The following is a 26,291-nucleotide window of genomic DNA, read 5'->3' as shown; positions in this document are numbered from 1 at the left end:
CCTCCTAGTTCTTTCCTCTATTTCCTTTTACTTTCCTCTTGTCCCACTATCATGCTCATTCTTCATTTGGGTTTCAGTAATTCCTCTCAATTGCATTGCCCTTGATCAATCCCGACCATGCCTCCTACACCTCCTTGCCATCGATTTTTGATCACTTATTGTTCCCTTGTCCTTGGGTTTGTTAACACCCACTTTCTTTCCCCTGCCTCCCCTGCTCCCACATCCCCCTGGAACCATCGGTTCCATTGTTTTCTCCTCTAGATTGTTTATCCTGCCTATCTTATCTAGATAGACCTACAGAGATAATAATATGCACAAAAAAACAAGACAGAGTATAATTAATCAACAACAACAAAAACAATGACCCCAAAAAAGAAAAGCTTGTAAGTAGTTCAGAGTCTGTTTGTTGATCTTTAGGAGTGTTATCTGGTAAATCTGATGGGGTGCCATGCCCTGGCCTCAAAGTCCATTTTTGGTATTCCCTCGGGACTTCCTGGCTCTGCTCCTCTTATTGTTCTGTTGCATGCCATTGGTGTTTTGCCTCGGTGTGGTGGGGTCAGATCGGGCACAATTCCCATACTGTGTCTCCAGTGTCCCCTGTAGGGCTATGGGTCATTGAGGGATGTAGTGTCTCGTAGTGGGGCCGGCCCTATGGTCCTCTCAGTGCATTAGCTGCTCTGAGCAGGGATATTGTCCTCCCGACTTGGTGGGCCAGGATGTAACTTACCTTCTTAAAGTGCTTGGTTATAACAATGAAAGTCAGTAAAAGACAAATTGTCCATATGAAAGTGGGCAGAGAACTTAAACACTCACTTCATTACCGAAGATATCAGGCAGCTAACAACATGTGACTGATTGTTCATGATCATTATCCCTTAGAAATACGCAAATCAAACAACTATGAGAGATCACCTGGCTACCTCCTATGCTCAAAGTAATTTTTAATTTCTCAATACAAGTATTGCCATGATATAAAATTAATTTATTAGGAAATCATTTTTGGTGATCTTTGGTAGTATTTCACAAAATCAAATTATTATGACTATTTTAAAAGTTAACCTTTAAAAGTATATATATTTTATGTATATAAATATGTGTACAATATATGCTTATATTTGAGTTAGTTAAAAGTTTATTCTGCCAACCGATAAACACATGTGGGGTTAATTGAAAGGTGGAGAGACAAATGGCTCAGTGAGCCTCACCTTTCTAGTTCTCGGGTCTCTTGCTTTGTGATGGTCGGACCAGGGTGCAGTTACCTTAGCCAGTTCCCTGCTTCAGCTGGCAAGGCTCATTTCCTGTAAGACATTCCTGAGAAGCCACATGGACCTATCCCAATGCAGCCCTGCATGCTGGAGCATCCGTGTGGAGACCCCGGCGAGCACTGAAATGCTTATACATTCAGTCAGCATCATAGTGTGTGTTTTTGTGAGATGGAGGAGGGCTTTGTGGATTGGTATTGGACATATGGGTTAATGTTGGACTTCTGGGCTTAAGCAGCACTGGGTTGGGATGTTTTCTTGATGTGCACTCACCCTTTATATAAAACTCTCTCTTATACATATGAGTTTCTGTGGATTTGTTTCTCTAAATTATCCAGACTAACACAATATATACAACAAATAAATATGTATGAAGGTCACTAGTTCTGTATGTATAAGGGAACTTCAAAAAAGTGTGGAAATATTGAGTAAAATGCTACTGGAAAAAATCGTGAAGTTTTTGAAGCTCCATCATATATTTCCATTTACACCCTATTTACATGTCATCTTTTTAATATATATTTATCTTGAATTTCATGTATCTGGACACATTGTAGTTGCTTTATAAAAATTAGTTACTAAGCTAAAATAGACTGGAGTAAATTTAAAATCAGAGCGATTTAATATAATTCATCAAACAAAATTAATATGTATGAAAATGTGAAGAAAAGTCCCTAGCTCAACGACCATCGAGTGTAAGAGCATTTGATGATTTTAGATGCATAATTCTGCTTTTTTCTGCAATCTTGTGGCAAATCCTGCAGGAAATGTCATGTGCCAATAACTATTAAAACACTTAAAAGCAAATTACTAGAGTTAATTTAGATTTTTCACTGTTTATATATTTACTTTTGTTTCAACAAAACTGTCTCTAAATCTAATATTGAGTCATAAGTTCAGATTTTAAAATCTGGGTCTGCTAGAAATTATGTTGGGAGAGTGTCAAGGCATCTCAATTGGTGTATAAACTATTGGCACTTCTTACCAAAGAAAGATCTGAGAAGGCAATCACTCTGGGATTTCAAGTCTGAGACCCTAAAGCTTTTGGAACCCCTATTGTTGCAGAGCCGAAAATATTATGATACTTCTCATTTACTGAGGCTTTTAGCAGCACTTACATCCAACCCTTAGATGCATAATGACATGCAGAGTTATGTAGCAGTTTGTATTTTACACATGCTATGGACAGAAATGAAGGTGTATGCCCAAAAATGGTTATTCGAGCTCATTTCCACTTAAGAGGCCATGATCAATTAGGAAATAAAATGGACACATGAGCCCTTTTGTTTTCACATGGAAGCCACACATTTCAAAAACTGTTGTACTCTCACCTGCTCAGAAATGTTTAATTATTAAAATTAAAGTCATTTCCCCTAAACCTATAAGTAAAAATTGTATATTTGTTTTGGCTTTGATCTAACTGAAAGACAGGGGTATCATTTTTCCTTTCAAAAATTTTGCATTGGCATATAATTTACAAATCAAACCATTCAATAGTTGTATCGTATTAAGAAGAGTTGTGGGATCAACATCACAATCAATTTTAGAACATTTTCTTCTTTCTTGTAGTTATAGTTTATAGCTCCTCATCTCTCCCTAGTGCTCCCCACCATGCCTTAATCCAGCTACTGTCTCTATAGATTTACCTGTGCTCGGTTTCACATATATAAAACAAATATACAAAACAAAAATCAAAACAAAAACAAGAAACCAACAAAAATGACAAGATAAAGTAGAAAAACCTCAATTGAAAAGGAAGCAGAAAAGATTAAATACTGGAACTGGAATTAAATAGCAAATGGGTCAAACGGTAGATCAAATGATAAAGTCTTACATTTCATGTATCTGCAGCTGCCATAACTGACTACACAATGCTCTCTGTCTAGTAGCAAGGCTACTCCTGTCCTTGACCATGGACAAAGGAAACTCATGAGGGATTCAATCCACATGGGACCCCTGTAAGGGAATTTTGGGCTTCCACTGTCATCCATAGCACCGGAAAATAGGGTGGTCGGGTCTGTAATGTTCTTCCACCAGATTTGGATTTTATTATTTGTAATCTTTGGATGGCAAGAATTAGGATATATTTTCAGGAGAAGCCAGTACCTGGAGAAGGACATCACGTTTGACCCAGTGGAAGCACAGCGATAAAGAGAAAGGCTCTCAGCAGACTGGATTGCCACAGTGGCTGCATCACTGTGCTCGGGCATCAGGACAATTGTGAGGATGGCCCAGGACTGGGCCGTCTTTCATTCTGTTGGGCCCAAGGGTCACTCTGGGTCAGAACCAACTCGGTGGTACCTAACAACTACAATCCTTGGATCACACAGACTGTTGTGTTTCTTCCATGTGGACTTGCTTGACACCTCACTTGGCTGGCTGTTGTTTTCAGAAAAGCCTTTAAAACTTTAGATGCTGTTCTTTCTGATGGCTGGGCACACCCTGATTTCAGCATCACACTTTAATGCAGCCCCCATATCTTCACTGATCTCTCCATGAGGGACAAGGATCAAGTAGGACTAAGACAGGGGTCTTTTTGATAAGAATTCAAGAAGTCAGAATAGTGAGACAAAAGGATTTGAATCAAATGTTGGGTATTTCGTAATTAATGAGACCATGTACAGGAAGCCTGGGAATTGCATGTCTTTTAATTCAATTAAAAGACTTTTCAGAATAAAGATTTTTCACCCAAATAATTTCTTAATTGTATGTTACTTTACAGCATATAAATGTTGTTTTATTTTTAAATGCAATTCTCCAAACCATTTTTTAATTTATTTTATTTTTTTGGTCCTGAAGATAGATACAGGTCTAGGTCTAGATCTTGATCTAGATCTAGCAAGTCCCTTTGAAGAAAAATAAATCTGTTTTTATTGAAATTGGAATTAGGAGTTGAGAAAAAGAAAACCCTCTGTATTTCAGCAATATTTCCTGTCATGGAGACCACTAAAGATAAGGTTCTACCACCATCTGAAAATTATGCTAAAAATACATATCATCAGCTCTACTCCTTGATACATTGTTACAAGGGTTCCAAAATATTCATATTTGATACACATTTTAAAAGATGGCTTGCCGAGGCATCTGTGAATATTGTGAAACCACTGACCTAGAAGATCGCACTTTAATAGACATTACTCCGCATGAATGATGAAGTGGGAAGAACTTACCTAGCCTGAAGGCATGATTTCATACTCCAAAGAAACTTAATATTAAACCTTATGTAACTAATTGAGGGGTAGTCAAATAAAATGGTCCTGAAGTCCAAGGACTCAACACTTTGCCCTCCAGCAGCAAAATGAATAAATTGGGTCAAAGTCTTTTTCTGAGACAAAGGTTATCATAAAATCTATTTGCCTATCTGTGAACCAGTGTAGAGACTATAGTAAAATTACCTGCGCTAAAAGATTTGGCTAATTTTTCATCGTGTTGAAGTCAAAGTACTGGATCATATGGACGTACAAACTGGGAGTAACCATGACAGAACAACTCACAAATCTGTAGGATTCTAAGCATCTTTAAGTTTGCATAAGCGATGAAGTTCAAATACTTAGGTAATACAAATATATGGATTTGATGATAAGCAAATAACAATTTCACAAATGAATTGTTATCTAGGCAAGACGAGCAATTTTGTAATGTACACTAGTCGTTCAGGGAGCATGAATGGGAGCAAATTCATTTTGAATTTTTGTTTGTACAAAATTGTGGTGCTTTTCCAACACACTCAGAAAAGAACACTTCTATTAAATGTTTCTCCTTTTACAGTATAAGCTAAAGTTATTGGAAACCTCACCCAAATCCAAATACAAAGGACTATGTGTCTGCCAACAAGTGATACTTACACTGAATGTATTTTACTCTATTTTTTCAATGAATAGCAATCGAGAAAATGATTTATTTCCATCAACCCTTACTTCAAAAATAGTAAAAAACGTTCCAGGTATCCTCAGAGTTCACACTGTTTAGAGAGGTTGGGGCTCTCACGGCTCAGTGGTTATGTGTTGAGTTAAGGACAGAAGTTTGAAGCCACCAGTTAATCAGCAGGAGGAAAAACTCTGCTCTCATAAAGACTCATAGTCTCAGAAACTCACAGAGGCAGTTCTAACCTGCTCCATAAAGTTACTATGAGACATAAAAAACTGGTGTCTATAAAATATCAGAAAAAATCCCTGGTGGTCCTGTGAGCCAAGATTGGTCTACTACCTGCAAGGTTGGCACTTCAAACCCACTCACTGATCCACAGGAGAAATATTAGACTCTGCTTTCCCAAAGATTTAGTCTCAGAAATCCTAAAGAGCAGTTCTAACCTGACCCATATAAGGTAGCAACACAATTCAAATGCACCTCTTCTTCCATGGTTTCCTTACTCAATGTCCAACTGTCACATGTATATGATGCAATGGAGAATACCATGGTTTCAGTTAAGTACGCTTTAGTCCTCAAAGTAATATCCTTGCTTTGAAGTACTATAAAGAGGTATTGTACAGCATATTCACCTAATATGCAATATGCCTCTTGATCTCTTGACTGCTGCTTCCAGGAGCACTGATTGTGGATCCAAGCAAGACAAAAATCCATGAAATTTCAACCTATCCTTCATTTATTAAAATGTCACCTATTGATCCAGTTGTGGAAGTTTGGTCTTCCTTACATTGCGTTGTAATCCATACTGAAAGATAGAATCCTTGATCTTTATCAGTATGTGTTTCAAGTCCTCCTCAATTTCAGCAAAGCAATGTTGTGTCATCTGCATACCACAGTTTGTTAATAAACTATCCTACAATCCTAATGCCACTCTCTTCCACATAAAAGCCAGCTTTTCTGAGATGCACTCAGCATATAGTTTGAACAAGTATGGTGAGAGGATACAAACCTGATGCACCCCTTTCCTGATTTTAAACCAGGCAGTATTCCTTGGTTCTGTTCAAACTGCCTCTTGATCCATGTACAAATTTCAAATAGGCACAATGAAGTGTTCTGGAACTCCCATTTTCTCAAGGTGATCCACAGTTTATTATGATCTGTATGGACAATTGTCTTTGCATAGTCAATGAAAAACAAGTAAACATCTTTCTGGTACTGTCTGCTTTGGGCCAAGATCCATCTGATATCAGCAGTAATAGACCTTGTTCCATGTTCTTTTCTGAATCCAGCTTGAATTTCCAGCTGTTCCCTGTCAACATGCTACTGCAGCCATTGTTGGATCATCTTCAGTAAAATTTTACTTACATGTGATATCAGTGATATTGTTCTAGAATATAAGCATTCTGTCGGGTTATCTTTCTTTGAGGTTGGTATAAATATGGATCTCTTCTAGTTGGCCAAGTAGCAGTTTTCTGAATTTTGTATCAATGACAAGTAAGGGCTTCCAGCGCTTTCAGTGTGCTGACACATTTCAATTGGTATTCCGTCAATTCCTGTTGCCTCGATTTTGACTAATGCTTTCCATACAGTTTGAATGTCTTTCTTCGGCACCATTGAATCTTGCTCAGATGCTACCTCCTGACATGGTAGACTGTTGACTAATTATTTGGGATACTGTTATTGGGTGAGTTCTTTCCATCTTCTTTCGATGCTTCCTGTATCATTCAGTATGTTGCCCATAGAATCTTTCAAGTTTGCAACTCAAGGCTTGAATTTTTTCTTGAGTTCTTTCAGTTTCAAATATGTTGAATGCATCTTCCTTTTCAGTTTTCTAATTCTAGGTCCTTGCACATTTTATTATAATAGTTGGCTTGACTTCTCGAGCTAGCCTTTGAAATTTTCCATTCAGCTCCATGTCTTCATCCTTTCTTCCATTTGCTTTCACACTCTACAATTAAGAGAAAGTTTCAGATTCTCTTCAAACCCACCTTGATCTTTTCTTTCTTTCCTGTCTTTATAATGCTCTTTTTGCTATCTTCATGAATCATGGTATTGACGTCCTTCCACAGCTCATCCAGGTCTTCTGGAATTAATGTCCAATATGAAAAATCTGTTCTTGAGATGTTCTCAAGAGGAAAAGGTACCAGAAGTTCAAAACCTAGAAATCAAATTGATGGGAAGGGGTGTGGTTTTAGTGGAGAGCCAAAACCCATCTGTAAGGTAATTGGACAGTCCCTCTCAGAAGGTCCATGTAGATAAATCCAGGGTGCAATATAGCACTAACGAAGCATATAACTATCCTTTAGTTCCTTAATATTTCCTCCTCTATGATGGTTTTTAATTGTTCTACCTCATTAATCATGTTAGACTTGCATATGTTATTTGTATATTTAAGATACTTAGATACATGAAAGCCAAGATAGATAACTCTTCAGAAATCATAACAGGAGTAATGGTTCCCTGAGGGTATGGAAAGAAGGAGGAGGGGTGTAGGGAGACCATAGTATTGATGAATGTATAAACCTACTGGAGGGGAGCAAACAACAGAATTGTGTGTGAATGGATCTATTGGATGGTGTAAAATATGGCATAAATAAATAAGTGTTCCTGGGGTGTCAGGTGGGGAGAGGCGGAGATAAAGGGGAGTTGATATCAAGGAATTCAAGAAGAAAGAAAATGTTTAAAAACTGATTGTGATAGCAATTTTATTATGCTGTTTATGCAATTGAGCTATGGAATGTTATGCGTAAGAGCTCCCAATAAGCTGATTAAAAATTAAAATACTAATTCTTTTAAAAGATAGACTCAAGGTTGTATCTGGCCCCTTTTGATTGTTTTTAATTTTCTTCAGCTTTACACTGAACCGACACATAATCAATAGAGAGGCTGTTCCACAATGGGCCCCTGCTATGGTTTTAGCTGCTAATAGTAAGCTTCCCCATTATGTCTTTCGATGGATGTAGTTAATTTAATTTCTCTTTATTCCATCTGGGGAAGTTCATGTGTATAGTCACCTTTTGTGTTGTTGATAAAAAGATTTTTGCTATGATCAAGCCATTGGTTTTGCAAGATTCTATCATGCGATCTCCAAATGTATTTCTATCACCAAGTCCATATTTTCCAACTACTGTTCCTTCCTCTTTGTTTCCAAACTTTTGCATTCCAATAACCAGGGCTATCATCAGTAACTATCAATGCATCTTGATTGTATGTTTAATCAACTTCTGGTTGAAGTTGGTAGAATTCTGTAATTTCTTAATCACTATTTTTTATGGTCAATGCATAAATTTGTATAATAGTTGTATTGATTGGATTTCCTTGAAGGCAGATGGATATAATCTGGTCACAGATAGCACTATACTTCATGATGGATTTAGCAAGTTCCTTTCCTTCAATGAATTCCATGCCATTCCTCCAAGTTGTGTTATCCCCAGCATAGAAGATCATATGATTTTTTGATTAAAAAGAGCCAACACCAGTCCATTTCAGTTCACTAATGCCTAGGATGTAGATCTTTATGCATTCCATTTCTTTTTAGACCACTTCCAACTTTCCTGAATTCATACTTCTCACGTTCCATGGTCACGTCATTAGAAGATTTTTGCAGTTGTTTCTCATTGCTTTGAGTTGCCCCCATCAGCAAATCAAGAGTCCGGACTCTATTCCCAAAGGCTTTATGGGACTCATGTCACCAAGGGCAACTCCCTTTTTAGAACCGAGCTGCTCTCTGTCACATTTTGAGTGCCCTCAGACCTGAGGGTGCCATTTGCTGGCTGCATCTCCCTTTGTTTAGACTTTCCGTATTTGAAAATGCTTCGAAGCTCTGCAGAAGGATGCATCGGCTTCTGCCTCGGAAGTGGGCAGACAAGTCCTTCTTCCTTGTCTGTTCTGAGTCTGGAAGCCCTGCTGAAACCTTTTCACTTTGTGCAACCCTGCCAGCATTTGACATGTCAGTGACATCACTTCCAGAATCACAGCAGCACACAAGCCACCACAGTGCGATACACTGGCAGACAAGTGGTGGATGGAAACAGTGCTGAAAATAAAAGGTGGAAGAGAGGCTGGAGAAAGATGAGTACTTGAAAACTGGAAGGCTAGATCTAAATGCACTACAATCAGAAAACTTCATTATAATTGTGTTTACTATGTTTTCTAAGATGTCCACCATTTTAAACTCATATATTCTGCAGCATCAGAATGGATATGTATTCCTTGTTGATTAACTTTCAGAATGTATTCTTCTTCCAAGGTAAAGTTCGCATTTTCATAGACATTTTAGATTTTTGCCCCTAAAACCTGCTATTAATAAACACTACACAAGCTATGGGTTCATTATTATGTATTTATCAGAGGGCAAAACTTTCCAGGTAGAGTATATAAGTAAATATTAAGGAAAAGATAATTCAACTGTGTAGTATTAGAGAATATTTATATTTCAAAACATATTGCGGTGCCATCTAATTAATAAGGCAAACCCATCACCCAACAAAGTCTACCACATAAAGGGCACTAGTCATATTTCAGAGTGACTTGTAAACATCTTTCTTTTGAACATTAATGGAGATGCAAGGCTCAGTAGACATGTGCGATATCTCTTTAATAAATAAAAGAGACATCAACAAACTTGAAATTAGAAAATAGAGTTCAGAAATATGGAGCTCGGGGGGGAAAATGACAATATGGAGCTTAAAAGAGAAGCAAGAAGCAGTGGTCTTTTAGAATTGGGGGATGCAATGATGCAACATCTCTTAATGGCTGAGGGGATGTACCAGGAAAACACAAGTCCCTAAGGCAACGAGACCTTGGCAGAGACCAGGGAAGGTGGACAGAAGGAGACATCCAAAGACAAAATGGAGAGAGGGGAGCGGAAATCAATTAGCTTACGTACTTGAGTATTTACAAAATAATACTGATGTTTAAGAAAAAGAAGATTGGGCTCACAGAAGTTTAAGAAAGCTAAAAGTGTGGGGTATTTATACACTCTACTATCGACAAGAATATTGTAACAAAAATCAAGATGTAACATTAAGATCAGAAATATTTGAATCATATAAAGTCTAAGTTAAAATTCAAATAAAACCAATGCATAGACTCCATCCACATCCACCACTCACCACCTTCTCTTTGTTTCCAGTGTTCATCTCAGCCCTTACGACCCCTTGAAATATTTACTTATTTATTTATTGCTCGGCTCCCCCATGAGATGTGGTTTATCTCCTGTGCCTCAGACAGTGTCTACTACACTACCCACTACTACTATCAACACATTGTGACCTTATAGGATAGGGTTGAACTTCCCTTTAAGTTTTCTCAGATTACAATTCTTAAAAAGAATGATAAAATAGTTGGAAATTTCATTTTAGATGATCAATTTTGCATCCAGCAATCCAAACCACTAATCAAACTCTCCTAACTACCCCTACCCCCCATGGCCCACATTTCTCCATCTCACCCTAGTCAACACCTGTCAACAGGCTAGCTCAATGTCTCATCAGCCCCGTCGCGCGTGCGCACGCGCATGCGCACACACACACACACACACACACACACACACACACAACCTCTGCTCCACCCCTTAGAAACCTCTGATATGAGTCTTTATCTGACACCTGGAACCCTTATTTCAGTGGTGTCATATAATCTTTGTCCTTTGTGATCGACTAAGTTTATTCAGAGTACTATTCTCCAGTTCCATGCGTGTCATGAGGCCCCTCGTTCTTTTGTCACTGGTCTATAGCAATGCATGGTAGCCCATCTTATGGATGTCCCAGAGGTTCTTTATCCATTCTTCTACCAATGGACATTTAGGTTGTTTCCATCTCCTTGCTACTGAGAATAGTGCTGTGATGAACATGGCAGTGCATCTGTCTGTTTGTGTTATGGATACCCGGATTCCTCTTCCCAGTTGTTTGAGGTAGTACCATTTCACTTTCTACAGTGGTTGTATATATGTATACAACCAACGCCTGAGCCCTTATTCTAACTTTAATTGCTACCTCTATAACAACTATTTATAGTACTCAGATCATCATATTCGCCTTACTAAATCAACCCCGATTCTCCCTGTTATTATCATTAATGAAAATGATAAAAACGTAACTAGTGCTATCAAATGTCAGTATATATATACACAGTCTTACCAATAGTAGATGAAGGTCCAAACTCTCCACAGTTTCTCCAGGATTTTTTATTTTCTGTTTCTAATTGTTTTTTTTGGTTTGTTTCTTTCTTTGTTTGTTTTAACTTTACTATTGGTGCTGGTGTAAGCAGAGAGACTTGTGTTCCTCTTGAGGAGCAGGTGATGGGTTTGAACCACTCACCTTGCAGTTAGCAGCCTACTGTCTATTCCTCAGCATTGTGCTGAATAATTTATTCTTTACAGCAACATTGAAAGTGTAATTAACTGGGCAGTCTACCAGTAAAGTTAGTAAATTACCAAAGGCTCTTAGATGAAATACAAATTGTGTTGCAGATGAGTGTTCAATGGAATGGCAATGTGGTCATGCTTTATAACAAGGTGGGGGAAATGTTCTGTTCAAACATGTGTGCATACATTGCATTGACATACACATGTGGATAACAAACCTACAACAGACGAGGAAAGAGAGGAGAGGACAGGAAGGGAGATTCGGTGAACTGAAAATGGGGACAGGAGGAAGAAGAACAAGAAGAGAAATACAAAGAAGGGGAGAGACGGGTTGGGGGAGAATAAACAGAGAATTTTCAAACAGCAAATGAAGAGTGCTTTTCAATGAGCAGTGATATTGCAAATTATTTCTGTTTATTTCCTCATGCTTTTCTCAGGTTTCTGATATTTTCACAAAAGCATGCACTACTATTTTAAGTTATAATATAATCATCCATTAAGACTGTAACCCGGGCAATCAGACCAGGGTTTTCACCACCTCCATTATTTTTGCCTTTAATTATATGTTACCTTCTCTTTCACCCAAGTAACATGTGTCTACCCTCGAATAGTAACTGTTACCCAAAAAGGTCATTTTCATTATATTTTTCAATTGTGTGTTCTAGATGCACCTAGCTTTGTCATTCTTTAAGCATTTACCTTTACAATGGAACTGGCCTAGAGTAAGTTATCAGGGCACACATTTGAAAGCTAGTTAAACTGAACAGTTCTTATGTGATGTTTCAAACTATGCAATCACTTACTTCGTATGATCCACCGATGGCCTGTGGTTTTCTTCCCCATGATGAATGCTCTTCCCACTACCAAGACCCCATCTGAATATATTCAACTCTTGAAATAAATTGACTTGGATTGGCTGGTGCCACTGACACAGGCTTCCTTTTTCAAAGCTGCAAACTTCCATAACTTAAGAGGAGTGAAAACAAACAGAGAGAAGAAACAAGATAATCATAATAGATGTGTAGATAATGGTAAGTACTGTCTGCACCAGAATTCCCCTATTACTATTTTATTTTTATACTGTACCTTCTAACTTTTAGAGTATTTAAGCAAGCTACCTATATAATGACTGTTTTATAATTTCACCTTATTATATTCAAATATATGCAGTCACTGAAATATGGAATAAAATGCATCTAGCAGTGAATCAGCTTTCGTGAGGAGGTGATATTTTAATCAGCATCCCAAAGCACCACTTTAAACACCACCAGCCTCTTATAACAAAGCAGTCACACTGCTTGCCTGACCAACCAACATCTAAATTCTCACATCTGCTCTCCTTTATGCCAGCTAAATTTCAGCTCCGTCTCAGAAGGAGTTAATCCAAATCCCAATCTATTTAAATTCAATACATGAGATTAGCAATAGATTTTATATCAGACCTGTTTCTTTGCAACTGTTCAAGATACTTGTCGTTGCTGTACTCTAAACTCACAGGTAATTTATAAGCTCCGTGTTTTAAATCCATAAACTAGTTGATGGTAAAAAAGGATTTGTAAATTCACTCCTGCCCTCTTTTCTTGCTCTCTCTCTCTCTTTCTCTCTGATGATGTCTCTGTGTCTATGTTCTCTACTCCTTCCAGTTTAAAAAAAAAGGGACTCAATGAATTATTTTGTACACTGTAAAGAAACCAATATTCAACTAATTTCTATAGATTCTACTTTTAAAGGATAAACACAGTGAGGGCATAAGACTCCCACCTTTAGAATCTAGAGATACGGAATCATGATTTATTGTAAAATTAGATACACTCCCCGTAAAGAAAGTGCTTTGTTGATAATGACATGCAGGTTTGCTACTTAATTTGATAGTCATATAGATTAGGTATATTTATCTCTGTGAAGGGGTTTATTAATCAATTCAACAATGTTCTTCATGACTATTAAAAAGGAAAAATTAGCATTTAAAATAATTAAATAATCTACGGTTATTAAATATAAGCAGATTTATCATAATATTCTATCTTATAAAGAGATGGAAGAGGCAAGATCATACAAATTAGTCATAAATAAAATGATAGTAATTTAATTAATGTTTCTTTAGAAAATTCACATTATTCTTATATATTTACATAGTATCTATTCATCTGGAAACGTAAATTCTCATCCAGTCAAAAATGACATTACTTAAATTGCAGTCAACTAAGAAATTCAGACTTTTTTTTTTTTTTTGAAATTCAGACTTTACTAAAGAAATTCACTATTGCAATTTAATTACATTTGGCATAAAGTCTCAAAAACTGTACAACCTAAGTATAACCATAAGAGGAATTTAGTGTCTTTCCATGAGAAAGTATGAATAACACAACTTCTCCATTGCATCAGCTTCCACCTGTGATTTACGGTATAATTAACAAACAAATTAATTACCATCCCTTCTCATTCACACAGTGTGCCACTATCTGATTTCATTCTGCTACTTTTCTTATAGTTTATATTAACTACTAAATGTATACTGCACATGTAAGAAGCCACTCCATGCTTCCACTGGGTGTTAACACAATAGAATATGAAGCTTACATGATATTTTAAGTCTTAGAATTTCTTCAGAGGGCTGATGTACAATAGCTAAGAGTTCCATTCTACTCTGTGTTATCAGTAGGTTGGGACCCAGGGTATCCTGAGGACAGTTTAGAAATTTATGGTATTCTGGTAAATTCAGAAGTTATGGCAAAAGGAGAATCTCAAAGGTGCAGGGAAGGGAAAATATTCCAACGACTTATTCCTTCTGCTCCAGTGCTTCACTCCCTATAGATTAATTGTTCTTTCTGAGATTTATTGTGAAGTTTAATTTTGAGTTAAAGTGTGGCCTTTGAATCATTTAGGAAAAACAGTAGTCAAGTGTCATTAAATAAAACCCATTTTTCACCAGGTCTCAGGTGTCTAAAGTCATATCCATATTACAAATGGCTTTCTCGTGACCTCTGCATATTTGACATATATATACTTAGGCAACCCACAAAATTTGACCTTGCCTCTGCATTTTCAGCTTTGGAACGCTGAGCAGACGAGTGCTATATGACAACCCTGAAGTCAAGTTCATGAAGACAACGTTCCCAAGCTTCTTATCAAGGGATTCAAAATGATCCTAGACTTTTTAGTAATGAATGGTCTAGAAAAAGGAAAATAGAGCATCCATTCACTTATATTAACAGGTCAAGTGGCTTGTTTTTCATATCGCTGTAATTGATTCAAATATGGTTTATTCTCTATATATGAGTAACATCTGATTAGATCAGAGAACTGTTACTGGTCAGGGGTAGGAAATAAGTAACTTTCTCTTCTTTCAGTGTAATCTATAGATTAATCTGATCTACTCAGCTTTTCTCCCAATCTCTCAGCTTTGTGTAATCCAGATAATTGTTTTTGATACAAATCATTCATCCAAATCCATTTATCTCTCATTGAGCTTGACAGAAGAATATATACTGACTTTAGCCATTTATATAAAGAGCTCTTATCTTAAGAAATTGCTCTAGAAAAGTTGAGCATTTCTAACTATGCCTTTAGGATTATCTTATCTATTTTACTGCTATATTTAATACGCATTTGAGGGATTCACCTACCACAGGATGATTCATCTGATTTGTCAGGACAGTCATTTCTAAAATCACATTTCTGCATTTTTTCAACACAGTGACCATTGGACCTGCAGACAAATTCGTTTTCTTTGCAGTTGTGTGGAGGTAATGTTACTGGAACAGAAGTTTCTGGTGGTGCTGGGAAGTCCACTGGCAAATTACCTTAAGAAACAATAGGAAAGCATCATTTGACAGGCCTTTCCTTAGAGATTTTAAACAATGGAACACTTCTAAGTGTGCTTCCTATTCAACTTATAAAGAGCATTTGACAGTATTTGCTAATATGCTTAATTCCTTTATGTTAGCATATAAATTAGGATTCCTGTCTAAAGAAAAGGCAAATAACTGCATATCTGATTATAATATAGGTGGAAGTACAGATTAAAAATTATTGAAAAGGTATTCTAAAGTCATTGAATAAATGAAAGTCCAAAGGTCAGGGTTAGAAGAGCAATAGGAAGTAAAATCTTTCCAGATGCTGACATTAGAGACTAAAGTCAAGGTTTGACTAATCTGCCTAGTCCTTCAGGTAAATAAGCTTTGTGCTGCCACTGCTACAATAAATATAAATTTCAAATATTTCCTAATCTTTGTTTTATGTACTCAAGATTCAAGGTGGCAGGAGGTTTCTGGAGAAGAAGTATTAATCAGGAAGCATATGAACAATGAACACCACAATTTCTGAAATTATAGTAGTTGAAAAAGTTGTATACAAGCTTATGAATGCGTAATTAGGTGAATCAATATCATTCATTGATAAATTTCATGTTTCATATACATGACAGATGAGGTGTATATAAAGACAAATTCACCTCCTCCAAAATAAAATCCTTTACACACTAGTGTACAGTGTAATGAAGTAAATGGTTCATTACAGTTCTGTGTTTTAAGTCTTGGATAAAGATTATAACCCATGGAAGCACGAATAATACAGTCTAGTCACCCCTGCAAGCACAGCGCAAGCCATAAACCATAGTACTTTTGGGACACATACTTACGGCCATCGAGTCCATTCTAACTCATGACTTACAGGAGAGTAGAGCTGGCTCTGTAGGTTTCAGAGACTGTACATTTTCATGGGATTAGAAAGTCTTATCTTTCTCCCTTGAGAGGTTTGGGGTGGGGGATCCTAATTGCTGACTTTGCAGTTGGCAGCCCTATGCATGGCTCACTGTGCCTTCAGGCTTCCCAGCACATGATTACTGACAAGTGCATGAAGGGATAGATGGAAGCAAGAAGAGAGGAAGTCGATGGAGGAGTAAAGATAAAAGGAATAGCAGGAAGGAATAACATCGGTGAAAGATGAAAGCATGGTGTGTTAAAAGGCACACACAAAAAGAAAAGAAAAGAAAATGCTAATAGCAGCTGAAAGTAAGGAAAGGGTTCCTCTCAAGGTGATTCCCAAACTAAACTTTAAAATTTTAACAATGATTGGATGATAATGGCTAGATAGAGATGTCTATGAGGTATTTTGGCGGGGGGAAATGCTTATGAGGGCAGAAAAATCACGTATTTGCTTGTTTTTTAGAAATATCCTGAGGTATCAGAAGTCCAAAACCAAGCAACCATATCATTGTGAAGGGGTGGAGATGTAGTAGAGACCCAAAGCCCACCTGAAAGTTAATTGGACAGTCCCTCAGAAGGGTCACATGGAAGGGATAATAAAATAATAAATAGCTCTGATGAAGCACGTAACTATCCTCCAGTTCTTTAATAGTTCCAACCCTAACTATTATGGATTTTATTTGTTTTACCTCATTAATCTTGTTAGACTTGCGTCTGTTCATTTATGTAATTTAGTTCAATACATGAAAACCAAGATAGTTTACCTTTCAGAAACAGTAACAGAAGTAATGGTTCCCTGAGGGAACAGGAAGTGATGGGGAAGTGGGGGGAGCAGCTGATAGCACTGATGACTCTATGACCCTACTCAAGGGGAGAGAACAACAGAATTGTATGTAATTGAATATTCTGACTGGTGTAAGATGCTGCAAAAAATAAATAAATAAAAATAAGGGTTTCTGGGGGGAGGGACAGGATAAAGGGGAGATAATATTAAGGAGTTCAAGAAGAAAGAAACTGATTGTGTTAGCAATTGTATAACACTGCTTGATGTGATCGGACTATGGAATGTTATAATATCTGTAAGAGCTCCCAATAAAATAGTAATAAATAGATAGATGATAGATGATAGCTAGCTAGCTAGATGATAGATAGATAGATAGATAGATAGATAGATAGATAGATAGATAGATAGATAAAGTAAAATGAAATACCATAAGTTTTTGGCATGAAAAAGTCCTACAATATATTAAGAATGCATTTGTTGGAATCATTGGATGTGGATCTGGAGGAGAGATGGTTATTTGACCATAAAGGCCAGACTCACACAAGACAGGAATTTGATATGAAAACTAACACCTCTGGAGAAATGCCCCAAATCATAAAATTTCTACTTCAAGAATTATCTTGCCAGTTGTGTGGAATATGTACTGGAAGCAGCTCTGGTCTGGGGAAGAGAGATCAATTAGGCCTTTCAACAACAACCTTGGGCACTAATAAGCCAAACAGGGACAGTCTGGAAGGAAGAGCAAAGACATGAGCAATAGAGTGAGACTTCCTCTCAGGTACTTTGGAGAGGTTTTCAGGAGAGACCAGCCCCTGGAGGAGGGCATCAAGTTTGGTGAGGTAGAGGGGCAGTGAAAAGGAAGATCCTCAACAAGAGGAATTGACCAAAATGGGCTAAAGCATAAGAGCAATTAGGATGGCAGAGGACCAGACAGTGTTTCCTTCTGCTGTACATCGGGTCACCGCGCATTAGAGGCAACGGGATGGCTCCTAACAGCAAGAGTCTCCACAGAATTTAGGATCTAGCTGTGATGGTGCGAACAGTCCAGCACATTTGAGAGGAGTCCAATAAATAGCACTTTATATTCTAGCGTAAATTCTGAAGCAAGTAAGAAATAAAACACATGCATGGCAAGTATTAAATCAAAAGATCAACTTTTAATGGAGCAATCTTAAAATGACATAGATCTGCAGGAAAGAGGTCTTCCAAAGTGTGCAATCCAGAAGTCAACAAACTGTAAATTATACCTGGGTTGGAAAATCCCAGGCCTTCCTGTGTGGAAGCAGAAGGCTGCTACTATGAATGACAGGATTCATGCACCCTGTAGCTGGCTAGATCAAAGGAGAAATGGACAATCATTTTCTCCTCCCAAGCACACCAGCACATCAGTGCTCTTCTTTCCCTAAGGACAAGTAAGTACGAGTAAAGAGAGATCAAGAATATTAGGCGACTGGAACTCAATCTACAGGGAGAGAGAAAAAAAGACCAAGTACTACCTTATACTTTCTATGCAACTTGCTTTTTTCATGAGCATTGGCACCAACTAAAACTAGTGATGTAGAAACTGAAGAATTATATCAAAATCTTCCATCCAAAATTGATCAAACATGTATTCAAGAGGCATTGGTAATTATTGGCAATTAGGATGCAAAATTTGGAAACAAAGAAGAATAGTAGTTGAAAAATAAGTTTTGGGTGTTATAAATGAAGCTGGAGATTGCATGATAGAAGTATGTGAGACCAAATACTACTTAAATGCAAATACCATTTTTCAACCAAAAACTGATGACTATACACATGGACTTGCCCAGATTGAATATACAGAAATTAAATTGACTACATCTGTGGAAAGAAGTGATAGAGAAGCTCAATATCAGTAGCTAAAACCAGTTCAGGAACTGCCTGAGAAGCAGAACATCAATTGCTCTTATGTAAGTTGAAGTTGAAGCTGAGAAAAATTAAAACAAGTACAAGTGAGCCAAAATATGTCCTTGAGTCTAACCCCCCTAAATGCTGAGAACCTCACAAGAACAGATTTGCTGCACTGAACACATAACAGAAGACCTGATGAGTGGTGGGCTATCAAGAACATAATTTATGAAGAAAGAAAATGGTCATTAAAAAGACAGGAGAGAAAGACTAGATCAAAGTGGATGTCAGAAGAGACTTTGAAACTTGCTTTTCAATTATACAATAGCTAAGACAAATGGAAGAAAGAATGAAGTCAAGGTAAACAAGCGGCCATCAAGCTCAGAAGCAACAGAGCCCACATGGAAGAAGCACACCAGCAGGTATAAGGCATCATCAGAACAAAAAATCTTACCATAGTGAATGATGAGAGGAGTGGGGAGTGGAGACACAAAGCCCATGAGTAGGCCACTGGAGATCCCCTTGCAGAGGGGTCTCGGGGAAGAGATGAGCCAGTCAGGGTGCGATGTAGCAATGATGAAAAATAAAACTTTCCTCTAGTTCCTAAAGGCTTCCTCCCCGCCCCCACTATCATGATACAAATTTTACCTTGCAAGTCTGGCTAGACCAGAGGATGGACACTGGTACAGATAGAACAGTAAACACAGGGAATCCAGGGTGAATGATCCCTTCAGGACCAGTGGTGTGAGTGGTGATACTGGGAGGGTAGAGGGAGAGTAGGTAGGAAAGAGGGAACCGATTCCAAGGAACTATATGTGACCTCCTCCCTGGAGGACGGACAACAGAAATGTGGGTGAAGGGAGACGTTGGACAGGGCAAGATATGACAAAATAATAATTTATAAGGGCTCATGAGGGAGAGGGGAGCGGGGAGGGAGGGGAAAAATGAGAACCTAATGCCGGGGGCTTAAGTGGAGAGGAAATGTTTTGAGAATGATGAGGGCAATGAATGTACAAATGCGCTTTACACAACTGATGTACGTATGGATTGTGATGAGTTGTATGAGCCCCTAATAAAACGATTTAAAAAAACAACAACAACAAAAGAAAGAATGAAGTAAAGAGCTGAGCAGAAATTTCCAAAGGACAGCTCAAGAAGACAAAATCAATATTATAATGAAATGTGCAAAACCGAAAAGGAGGAACATGCTTAGCATGTCTTAAACTGAAAGAACTCCAGGGCAAAGTCAAGTCTTGAGTTGCAATATTGAAAGATTCGATGAGCAAAATATTGAATGATACATGATGCATCCAAAGAACATGAAAAGAATACACTGTACCAAAAAGAAGTAGTTGAAACTCAACCACTTCCAGAGGTGGCATATGAGCAAAAATCAATCATAATAAAGGAAGAAGTTCAAGCTGCACTGAAAGATTAGGCAAAAACAAAGCTACAGGAATTGATGGAATGTCGACTGAAGTGTTACCACAAGCTGATGACAGCGCAGGGTTGTGTTCTGTTGTGCTGAGGGTCCCTCGGGGTGGCAGCCAACTCAATGACACCTAACAGCAACAGCAATGCCAAGCATTTGTGGCTTCAGAAGTCACACACTATTATTGTCTCAAAGTCCCACTGGTCACAACCTGGCAGGGAACTGGTGCACGGACACCGAGAAGGGGGGAAACTTGTGCAGGATGGTTGCCCAGATAGAAACATGGATTTCTGGCTTTTTTTTTTTCTTACAACTTCATTCTAATTTTTGAACATTTCATTCTAATATGGACAGCTTGCTGATTCACATATAGTTTGGATTTTTTTAACTTGATTATCTATCACTTTTTTTTTAAATCAATTTATCGGGGCTCATACAATTCATCACAATACATAGATCAATTGTGTAAAGCACATCTATACATTTGTTGTCCTCATCATTCCCAAAATTCGCTTTCCTCTTGGGTTCCCGAATTATCTATCACTTTTCATTGATTTTTTGTGAAAATTCTTTGTCTTCTGGTTTGGAAAAGAGTTCTAGATTCACTCTAAATTGTTTCTGCTGGGACCCTAAAGCGTACCTCATCTCAGAGGCCATTCTGGATCTACTCTTTCCCTTTGCCCTCCTCTCATCTACTCCACATTGTTTTACTCCAGGCTCCAGGTAGACACAGTGCTCTAAGCCCTCCCTTAGTAAATTTCTTGTAACAAACATCAGTCTAACTCTGAGAGTCACATTATTTCTGTTTTATTTTCTAAATCTTCTTTCTTTCTGTCACTGGGGGAGCGGCCTTCTTTGAGTTTGACTGGTAAATGAACATGTGCTGCACTCTTAGACAGCGTTTGCTATTTCATGGTGTATGCAGTGTTATGGTCTTTAGGTCATCAGCTCTTCTTCACGATTCAAAGCAACAGTCTTAATTGCACCTTTAGGTCTGAATTGGGGACTTAAATTAGGAAGAAGTCTTCCTGATGTTCTGTATGCATTAGGGAAAGGAAGTTGATGAGTCCACAGTCATAAAATAAAATAGAGACATGACTATTTTCTATCTCAGAAAAGATTCAAGAGAAATATTGCTTTACATTAGCACCATTATTTTCAAAGAAAAATGGTAAGATTCTGTAATTCATTGTTCTCTCGCTGTTGCTCTTATTATTTCACAGAAATAAATATGCCCAAATAATCTCTGATGGTGCCACAAGGGAAAATGGGCAAATATGTTTCTGATTTTGAGCCAGCAATCAGAAATGGTGCTGTCTTGAAAGGGAGGAAGGAGATGTTGCAGCTGATTGCTGGTGGTGCAGAAGCAAGAGTCCAGAAACGTGATTTGGTGGAACCATTGTTTGGACACTGAGGTGTGCCAAGACCCGCAAGATTGCTGTCAGGGTTCTGCTGTCAGATTGCTTTAGATTCTCATTGTAGAAACCTGAAAACAACTGAATTGGCTTTGCAATTAAAGCGGCATTTGCTAAAGTATTATGTGTTTATCATAAATAAAAATAGAAAGGAATATATGTAATGTGTGGGCAAACTTTAGTATTGAATACAATTTTGTTTTATAATTTTTAATAGTCAAATATATCTACAATATTAAGCCTGTAACTGTTTGCCTGGAATTGTTTAGGATAAGACTAAAATTGGTAGCAATACTAGACTACATTACTTTAAATAAAAAACTGCACTGGTGAAATGCAAATGCCTGATGTTTGTCCTCACTGAATAGCCAAGATGAAGTCAGGCTTGATCTAATGGACTCATGCATTTCAAAACCACAGAGACAGGACCCACACACACACCTGTCATCTGGAAGATCCCTAAGTAGATGGTTCAGGCTCCAGGTAGACACAGTACTCTAATCCCTCCCTTAGTAAATTTCTTATAACAAATATAATGAATTGCATATTAAACTAACATAATCCTTCAGAGCGAACAGATTTTCCAATCTGAATTTTACTGGACCTCTTCCCTACAGCTATTCCCGTACTTGCAATTAAGCAAATAAAATTAACCAACAGATTAACCTGCTAGTCCTTGATAAAGTATTACTACTTTCATACAAAGTGTAACTGCAGGGATTACTTTACTGATATGCATAATTGGTCTTTAAGTAACAATGCATATCTGGTTGTCTCATGACTTACGATGTTAAAAAATAGATTTACTTTTCAAATCTAAATGTTTGCTTTGGGGTCTAAACCCAATCAATCATCAGAAAATTGAAAACTGTAAAAGATATATAGCTCCATGTGAAAAGCAAACACTTTTCTTATTATATTTAGTACAATAATGGAGAATTATACCGTTAGCATGATTGTATTAAAGCGAGTGTGTTAGAACTACTTCTGCATGAGGAGAATCACGGCCAGAGAGTGGATCACAACTCAGGGTGACCTTACAGGACAGGGTAGAACTGCCCTCGTGGGTTTCTAAGACTGTCACTCTTCATGAGAAAAGAAAGCCTCATCTTTCTGCTGCTGAGCAGCTGGTTGTTTTGAACTGTTGATCTTGCAATTAGCAGCTCAATAGGTGACCATTGTTCCACCAGGGCTCCTTCCTGCAACAAAGGATGTTTTAGTAAAACCTAGTTTTAGCTTTACTGCAGCATCCTTGGGGTATGATTTATAATGTCTGCAGTCCAGCTGTTGGCAGTATAGTATAGTATAGTATAGTATAGTATAGTATAGTATGTAGTATGGGCTTCTGTTTCCAACATCAAGCCAACTATGCTGAGATAGTTTTGCTTTAGAACATTGGTTCAGTGGAATGTTTTTAGGTTGCATATGGTATTTTCCAGCTTTGCAAACATTCCACTTGATTTGAAAGCTAAAAGAACCCTACTGCAGCATCCACTGGATAACTATTCATCTGAAATTTAACTATTTTAACAGCCTTCTTCATTTTGTGATATTCATCATTTTCCTCAACTAAAACATGATAAACATCCATTCTTTTAATAAAATTAGATTACATTAACTATATTTCTAATTTAATTTTAAATTGCTTTTCATGATTAGGAACAAAAGAAACATGTTGTGGTGGATGAATCACAGCTTTTGGCCAATTAATTATATATATATAATCTTTTGTATATATCTATAAATATACAATTTCCTATAAAATCTCAAAAATGTACATAAGGGAAGATATTTAAGAAGGCAAGCACTGAGTCCCAAATTTCTGATTCTTGCTTTGGTCTCATATTAAACCATAAATATGACCAATGGCTGATAGATTCTTCAGAGCCTGTATGTCGTTTGAAAAAATACAGAGGAAAGAAGAATTTCAAAACAAAATATTTATAAATTGCATTATGCTGAGACAAACATAATGGATAGACAAGTCTGCTTAGTATTATAATGTGAAAGCGTCATAGATACAGCAAGAGTCAGCAACAACAGACTCCAGGCTTTTCCCCTTGCCTTTTTCTTAACCCTGAGAAGTTGCAGAAAGGAGAGAGACCTGCAGCAAGCAGCATAAATCAAGCTGGTGACACAGCAAGGCAAATACAGTTGTTGCTATTTGCAAGTAAGGTGTTTCAAACCACAATGACCTTTTCAGCAGAACACAACGTTGCCAGCTCCTGGACCATCATCACACTTGCTGTTAAGATGAACTATGTTATAGTTCATTGTTTGAGACCTTTATGCCACTCAATCTCATGGAGGATTCCCCTAATTTTTTTTTGTTTGGGTGAGGGGAGTGGGCTGACCTCTACATGACCAAGCGTGGTGTTCTTTTCCATTGATTATGTTTTCCTGATAATCTCTCTCACAATTCTTACTTCTAAGAATTTGTTCTGGTTATATTTTTTTTCAGAGATGGATTTGTTTATTGTTCTGCCAATCTGTAATTAGAGTCAGCTCTTTGCCAGCACCACAAACTTGTTGAGTGGATTATTTTTTTAGCTTCTACTTTTATTGCATTGCCAAAAGATTCAGTCAACTAAGTCAATTTAACAACACCAAGAAAACACAATTAGTAAGGGAGGAGAAGCATCAAAATTGTTGTTAATCAGGCTATAAATACTATATTTTCAAAACTGTAAGGCACTAGCAGTGGCAAGATGTGCCATTGCTTCAGTAACAATTGAGGGGAAAATTAAATGCATTAGCTTAAATAGACCAATGATCATTTTTATTATTCTAATAAGCAAGAATTATATATGCATACTGGATTCTAAAAATGTTTAAAGGAATGAAAAATGAGGTAGGTTTTATTGTTGTTATTTCCAATTTGCAAGCCATATGTTGCAGTACACTAACAGTGTGCAGAGGTAGTGAATTACTTAAGGTGGCTCTGCTAGCCAAAGTCTCTAACTCCCACCAAAGGACTTTGTCCTGCAATGGTCTCGTAAGAGGGTGGCGGAAGGTACTGATAGGATTCACCTACGAAAAATAGTGACAAGGAGTCCCTGGAATTCTATCCTGCTGTGTTTAAAAGAAGCCCTCTAAGAAGCTGGAGGGGAGATCTGGTCCTCTGGGCACCAGTGTCCCTGTGGAGGGAACCGCTTGAATTCAGAAGACAGCAGTGACATCAAGCAGCCACTGCAGCAGCAAAACCAGGAGCCAGAACTTACACCAGATTGATGGACTTCCCACCCACCACTGGGTGGTAAACAGGGCAAGTAAAACTCAGTGCTTTCAGACAAGAGGCTGCCTTGCAGGGTGGGGTGCCTCTGGGCACTTAATTGGGGAAACTGGGTTTGCTGACCCACCTAACTGAAGATAAATGGAAATATAATAATCCATTGAAGCTTACATCAGATGGTATGCCCCGATGGGGCATTTATTAGCAGACCAGACGAACTTTATAACGTGCAGATGAACAACTGTATCCTGGGCATTTCTCATTTACATTATAGCCCATAAATTTCCTTAAAAAAAAAACAACAACCAAAAAAACCTTTTTATCATGAATATTGCCTGTGAATTCTGTGCATGCATTGCCATGGATGTTTAGAACCTGGAGATACAATAGGGGATGCTAATTAATGCTAATTAACACATGTATTATGGAGTCACTGCTTTGGTTTCCCCAATAATGCAGATAACTCATCAATGGACTGCATCCTAAGAAATCACATGCCTTTTTGGTTCTTGCTTGTGGGGTGTGTGCTGGTGAAAGAATGGCCCTGCTTGCTTTGCCAAAGGAGGAGATTAGGAATGTTGCAAAGCAAATACTTCCTTCAGAATACTTATTTTTACATTTGAATTTCTCCAGGCAATTCTTACTAAGTAAGCCATTCTTAAAGTCTGCAGCTCTATGGTTTAAGTTTAAATAGCTTTTAAGGAGAAAGCGATTTAACTTTGTGATCATTGCCCACCATTATCCACTCTGGGAGTGGGGAAATGATCAGACACTGCTGCAGAGAAATACAGGGCTTTCTAGTGTGGTTAGGGTTTTCTTCTTTCCCTGTAACGGTTATTGCTGTGGCCTGAAGACTCTTCCCTCTAGCATCCTCCTGGATTAGATTAAAAATAAAAATTTATATCATCAAAGTATTGAAGCAAAGGAAGTATAATAATCCATAATTGAGAATGTACTTTGAAAATTAGATTAGAAACCATTATCTGTTGGGAAAGGATATGGAGCTTCTTTGAAACAGCAGATGAGGGTGTTCAAAAATAAAATGAACAGAAACAATGTATGTGGCATACACTCTGTTGGGAAAAAATAACAAACATTTGCATTTCACTGGTTTCTAAAGCTTAGAATTCATACCCAAACTATCTTAAACAGAAGTCACAGTAAAGGTAATGGGGATAAAAAGACAAAAGATGCGAGAAATAGTTCAAAGCTTTGCAACTGGGAAATTTTAAGAGGAATGTTAAAGGTAACTATGGTGCTGCAAGGCTGGGATCCTATAGAATAATGATGTCTTTAAATGAAGAAGGAAGGCAGAGGACAGAGAGAGAAGTTGATTTTCAGATACTAGGTAGCAAAG

The 26,291-nt window shown here is 37.6% G+C and overlaps 1 protein-coding gene across 1 annotated transcript in view; it reads right to left on the bottom strand.

Moving 5' to 3' along the window:
- Positions 1-26,291, bottom strand: part of MALRD1 (MAM and LDL receptor class A domain containing 1) — an 819,322-nt gene that overhangs the window by 549,773 nt on the left and 243,258 nt on the right. Inside the window, 2 exon segments of the mRNA XM_013008119.2 lie at positions 12,300-12,462; positions 15,123-15,299. Coding sequence (XP_012863573.1) covers positions 12,300-12,462; positions 15,123-15,299 — 340 coding nt within the window.

The sequence above is a fragment of the Echinops telfairi genome, unplaced genomic scaffold, assembly GCF_000313985.2.
Source record: "Echinops telfairi isolate 266 unplaced genomic scaffold, ASM31398v2 ScPeMD7_7473;HRSCAF=8511, whole genome shotgun sequence".
NCBI classification, from domain to species: domain Eukaryota; kingdom Metazoa; phylum Chordata; class Mammalia; order Afrosoricida; family Tenrecidae; genus Echinops; species Echinops telfairi.
This window is presented reverse-complemented; position numbering and strand designations above follow the sequence as displayed.